The sequence below is a fragment of the Pteropus alecto genome, unplaced genomic scaffold, assembly GCF_000325575.1.
Source record: "Pteropus alecto unplaced genomic scaffold, ASM32557v1 scaffold143, whole genome shotgun sequence".
NCBI classification, from domain to species: Eukaryota; Metazoa; Chordata; class Mammalia; order Chiroptera; family Pteropodidae; genus Pteropus; species Pteropus alecto.
This window is the reverse complement of record NW_006434828.1, coordinates 3418635-3423292: the sequence shown is the minus strand read 5'-3', so window position 1 is coordinate 3423292 and position 4658 is coordinate 3418635. Positions and strand designations below refer to the sequence as shown.

At 62.4% G+C, this 4658-nt stretch overlaps 1 protein-coding gene across 1 annotated transcript in view; it reads left to right on the top strand.

Annotated features, from left to right (window-relative positions):
• Positions 1-4658, top strand: part of HDAC4 (histone deacetylase 4) — a 201808-nt gene that overhangs the window by 139492 nt on the left and 57658 nt on the right. Inside the window, exon 8 of the mRNA XM_015587825.2 lies at positions 2083-2204. Within this exon, the coding sequence (XP_015443311.1) occupies positions 2083-2204 (122 nt within the window). The remainder of the gene's footprint in view (positions 1-2082; positions 2205-4658) is intronic.

The following is a 4658-nucleotide window of genomic DNA, read 5'->3' as shown; positions in this document are numbered from 1 at the left end:
GAGCGGGGGCAGGTGTGGAGTGAGTGTGCGTGAGCGGGGGCGGGTGTGGGGTGCACGAGTGAGTGTGCGTGAGCTGGGGCGGGTGTGGAGTGAGTGTGCGTGAGCTGGGGCAGGTGTGGGGTGCACGAGTGAGTGTGCGTGAGCTGGGGCAGGCATGGGGTGCACGTGTGAGTATGTGTGCTGGGGCGGGTGTGGAGTGTGCATGTGAATGCATGAGCCAGGCCATGCGGGATGGAGTCACTTCTCAGAGTCTCTGCCTTCACCGCGGTGGCAGCGGCTGGGTCAGCCCGGCCTCCCGTGCCCGGCCCAGAATTCTCTCGCTGGCACGATGCAGGGCAGCCCCGCCGCGAGCTCTCAGGCCAGAAACGGGGTGAGGCCCGTAGGTGCCTCCCAGTTTGGCTCACTGTAAGGCGTGACCAGAAAGGGATTGTAAGAACACAGCCCGCTTCGTAGCGCGTCACAGATGTTGTGTTTTCTTGGAAATGGAAGGAAAGACGCCGACTCGTGTTGCTGCTGTGGTCTGGAGCCGAGCCGCGGCCCTGCGAGGCCTGCCGGTGTCGGCAGCATCCGGGAGAAGGAAACAGGAGGGAAGCTGACCTTAACCAGTACGGCCTTCCAGCGTGTGGCGTAGTCATAACCAGGCTACTGTCAGAGTGCGACGGCGACAGTCGTGACCTGTGGTCACGCCGTGTTAACCGTGCACGCTTTTCAGTCACGTAGCACACACAGTCTTTCCATGTTGCTTGTGAAGGAGGATGCGAACTCCTTCCCCGATCGTGATTGGCGTCCGAGGAGGGGTTCACAGCTGGCCGGGCCGCTGTCCCAGTGGGGTACAGTCCAAAGCCATGATTGGGTGGAGTGTGTCGCCCTCAAGCCTTTAATAGAGAATAGTCAGTGGGGTGAGGCTGGGGCGTCTCAGGAGACTGCACGGGAAAAGGAGGGCGTCCTGCCTGAGGGGGTAGTGACCATGCGAGGGTGCCACCTGCTCCTGGGACACTTGTCCTCCCAGCCCCGAGCTCCCAGCCCTGGCTGCAGGCAGGGACAGGGACGTGAGAGCACGTCCTGAGGGCATGTCCCCCCTGCGGTAGCAGGGGCCTGGCCTGGCAGGGAGGTTCCAGGGTGCTCCAAGCTCTTCCCGGAATGCACGCGGTGGGCCCGCAGCCCCACATCCCGTTGTGCGCGTTGGGCTGGTCTCGTGAGCAGCACATTCTCTGCAGCAATGTGCTCCCGAGTGTCGAAATGGCCACCTGGGAGCTTTTAGGAGCTCACCTTCTTAGTTCAGGTAACGCCAGGTGCGGGGGTGTGGCGGGCTGGTTGTCCAGGTAGGTCGTCTGACAAATTCCAAATAAGTTGGCAAATTTGTTCCAAGTCATTAAGCAGATTACACAACTTAAAGACCCACAGATGCTTCCATGCCTTCTGTGCTTCCAGCAAGACTCAGCTGGCAGTCACACAGGAAAAGAAGCTGCTGATGATGGGAGCCCCGGGCAGCTGTCGCCCCACCACCGAGGCCCCCTCGGGCCTGCCTGGCCGCCCCTGAAGAAGTGAAGCTCATAGGTCAAGTCCCAGGGCAGGTGCTGCTGCTGTCAGCGTAGAGCCCCACCCCCACGGAGGAGATGTCACTGGCGGGTGACTGTCCCTGTGAAGGCTGGATATTTTCTGTGGAAAGGACTTCCCACGTGGCTTTTGTCCTCAAGGACCCAGACACCAGCCAAGTCGCAGCCACCTGCAGCTGCTCCTTCAGTCCCTAACCCTGGAGTCCCCACGTCCACCTTGGCCCCAGGACAGGCCCCACTGTGCCATTGGTGGCCTGGTGGCCAGAGTAGAGTGCCATAGCCACCTGGGGAAGGTGGTTGGCAGAGCCACCTCAGCCCCCAGGGGCCAGGCAGTGGCAGCACTGTCACATTTGTCTGCTCCCTCTGTCAGCACCGCCTGCCTCTCTGCCCCGGAGGCCAGCCGGGGTGGGGGCCCACGGGTCGCTGGAAGGACCACTGGGGCGACCTGCTGGGCTTCGGTGTCACTCCGGGCGGCCACCCACGTGGCCCACACCAGTCCCTAAGCTGTGTCCCCTGTTCCCTCCAGGAAGACGCAGCACAGCTCCCTGGACCAGAGCTCTCCGCCCCAGAGTGCGGCATCGGCCACCTACAAGCACCCGGCCCTGGGCATGTATGACGCCAAGGACGACTTCCCTCTGCGGAAGACAGGTCAGTGCCTGCCGGCTCGGCAGGGGGTCCTGCGCCCCACTCCCCCAAGCCCAGGCCACGCTGCCCTGTCGCACCCAGGGGTCAGTACATGCTGCTGGGCCCAGCGGGGGGGTGTCCTGCGCCGGCTGCCCACTCCCCACTGCCCACTCCCCTGAGCCCGGGCCACACTGCCCTGTCTCACCCAGAGGTCAGTACACGCTGCCAGGCCCGGCGGGGGGGTCCTGTGCTGGCTGCCCACTCCCCCAAGCTGGGCCATGGTGCTGTGTCGCACTCTGGGATCCCTTGCTCGCTTCCGGTGTTGGCTCTTTGATCAGCTTCCTTTAAGGGCGACGCTCCTGAGGGTTCCCGTGGGACCTCGTGCGGGCCTGCTCCCTGAAACGCACTCACTCGTGAACAGAATTTAAGCTTTCTCTTCTCTTGGCGGCATGCTGTACTTTGTCCCAGCCCGAAGTGTGCCCTGGTGGGTGTGGGGACATGGCAGCTCCTGATGATGGGCCCAGAGGTCTTCTCGTCGGCCAGAGCCTGGGCGGGGGAGCTTGGGGCCCCAGTGGGGGGACAGCTGTGAGAGAAAGATGCAGGGGCGTCACAGGTGGACGCCTGAGGTCCTCGCAGCAGTTGTCACATACCAGTAGGGGACAGCTCCTGAGCCGTGAGCAGGGGCCTGCTCTCGGACCTTCTCTGGCGGTGCTGGTGTAAGTGGGCGATGGCCGTGCCCTGGGGCTGCAGGAAGGCCAGGGCGGGGCAGATGCCTTCCAGAGGCTTCGCTCTGGCCAGCGGGTGTGAGTGGCTGCAGGGAGAGCCCTGGGCGGCAGGGCTCGGTGGGGACCGCGGCCTGATGGAAGGCTCCGCGCCGCTCAGCTTTTCTCCGTGGACACAAATCTCGTTGCCTCCAGAGGATTCGGATCAATCTGGGTTGGGTCGGGACCACAGTGCTATAGAGCGGTCACACCCAGCTCCATCTCCGCCATGTGGTGAGGCACCGGGGCTTCACCGGCCTCCCCATCCGAAGTCAGAGGATAGAGGCATGGGGATGCAGGGCCCCCCAGGCAGAGCTGCACCTGGAGCGGTGTTGGGGGTGGCAGACCCGGGGTCAGGAGCTGGAAGCTGCAGGGATGAGAGTTTGGTTAGGCCCCAGGGAGACGCGTGAGGTGGCAGGGCCACATCAGGACGGCCACATGCCTGGTGCTGAACCCCGATCCCGTGACCGAAATGCGAGGGGCTGGTGGTGCCCCTCCCCACCACGGGTGAGGGTCCTGAAACCTGTCAGCCCTTTGCTGGCCAAGTCCAGCTTGAGTACGTGGTTCTCACTCACTGAGTGCTGAGCATGGTCCTGGGTGTCCCCTGAGGACGCCCACCAGCCAGACAGAAGGGGTGTCTGTCAGCGCCCGGGCCCGACCCACACCCCCTTTCTGGGGACTGCTGCTGTCATTAACCGTGCCAGCTCTCGGTGGGCGTGGGGCCCCGCCCAGGAGAGGGACCGGGGCAAGGGCCCGAGAACAGCCGCCCTCCATCCGCTCCTCCCTGGGCTCAGGGACTGCTCGCCCTCGGGTTCCACTGGAGGTACGCAGGCTCCAGAACTTAATCAGAGTGTGGCTGCGGTATCGAGTCTTTAAAAAGGCACATTAATAACATCAGGAACGTGCACATTTCAGAGGAATGCTTAGACCACTTAAGGGAGCAGAGCGCAGTTTGGGCATCACCCTGGAGTGTCACGTGATGGCTCTGATGCCAAGTGACTTAGAGCTGTGCGCGTCTGCCGGAGCCGGCCGTGTGAAACGCCATCAAGTTCCAGCAGCGGAATGCTGCACACGAATTAAAACAATCACTTTGAAAACACGTGACATTAAACAATCCCACGACGTCAACTTCACACTAGTTTAGGTTGGCCCTGCAGCCTGCTCACCTCTCAGTCTCTACAGAGCAAGTACGCAGTGTGTGAGCGTGTAAAATAAAGCCTCATACTCACCTCTCACTGTTCACACGTCTTGCTCATGTCACATGTGGTGGCCTCCGTGGTGACATTGCCACCCGTTCTGACCCCCGAGAGCAGCTCATTCATTTGTCCATAAAATGGGGCACCAGCGCCCTTGAAGGCACAAGGGTGGCCCGGTCTTGACGAGGGCTTCCTTCTCTGCGCTTCCCTGAGAGACCTCGCAGACGGCAGGCGTGTGGGACGCGGGCCGCCTCCCCACTGAGCAGGCGGCTCCCATGTGGCGTCCCCTCCAGACCCTGACCCCTGTCAGACTCGAGCCCCTCCCAGTAGGAACACACCTCCTTCAAACCGGGGCACTTCACTGCTCAGTGGCTGACAGCATGAGGCCACCCGGGGGAGCCTGCCACCTTGGGCCATCACGTAGAGCGCATTTTATGAAAAAGTCACAGAACTGAAGCACGCTTATCCTAAAAGAAACACAAGCCCGCACAGCCGGAGGCTTACTTCCTAGACGGCTGCTG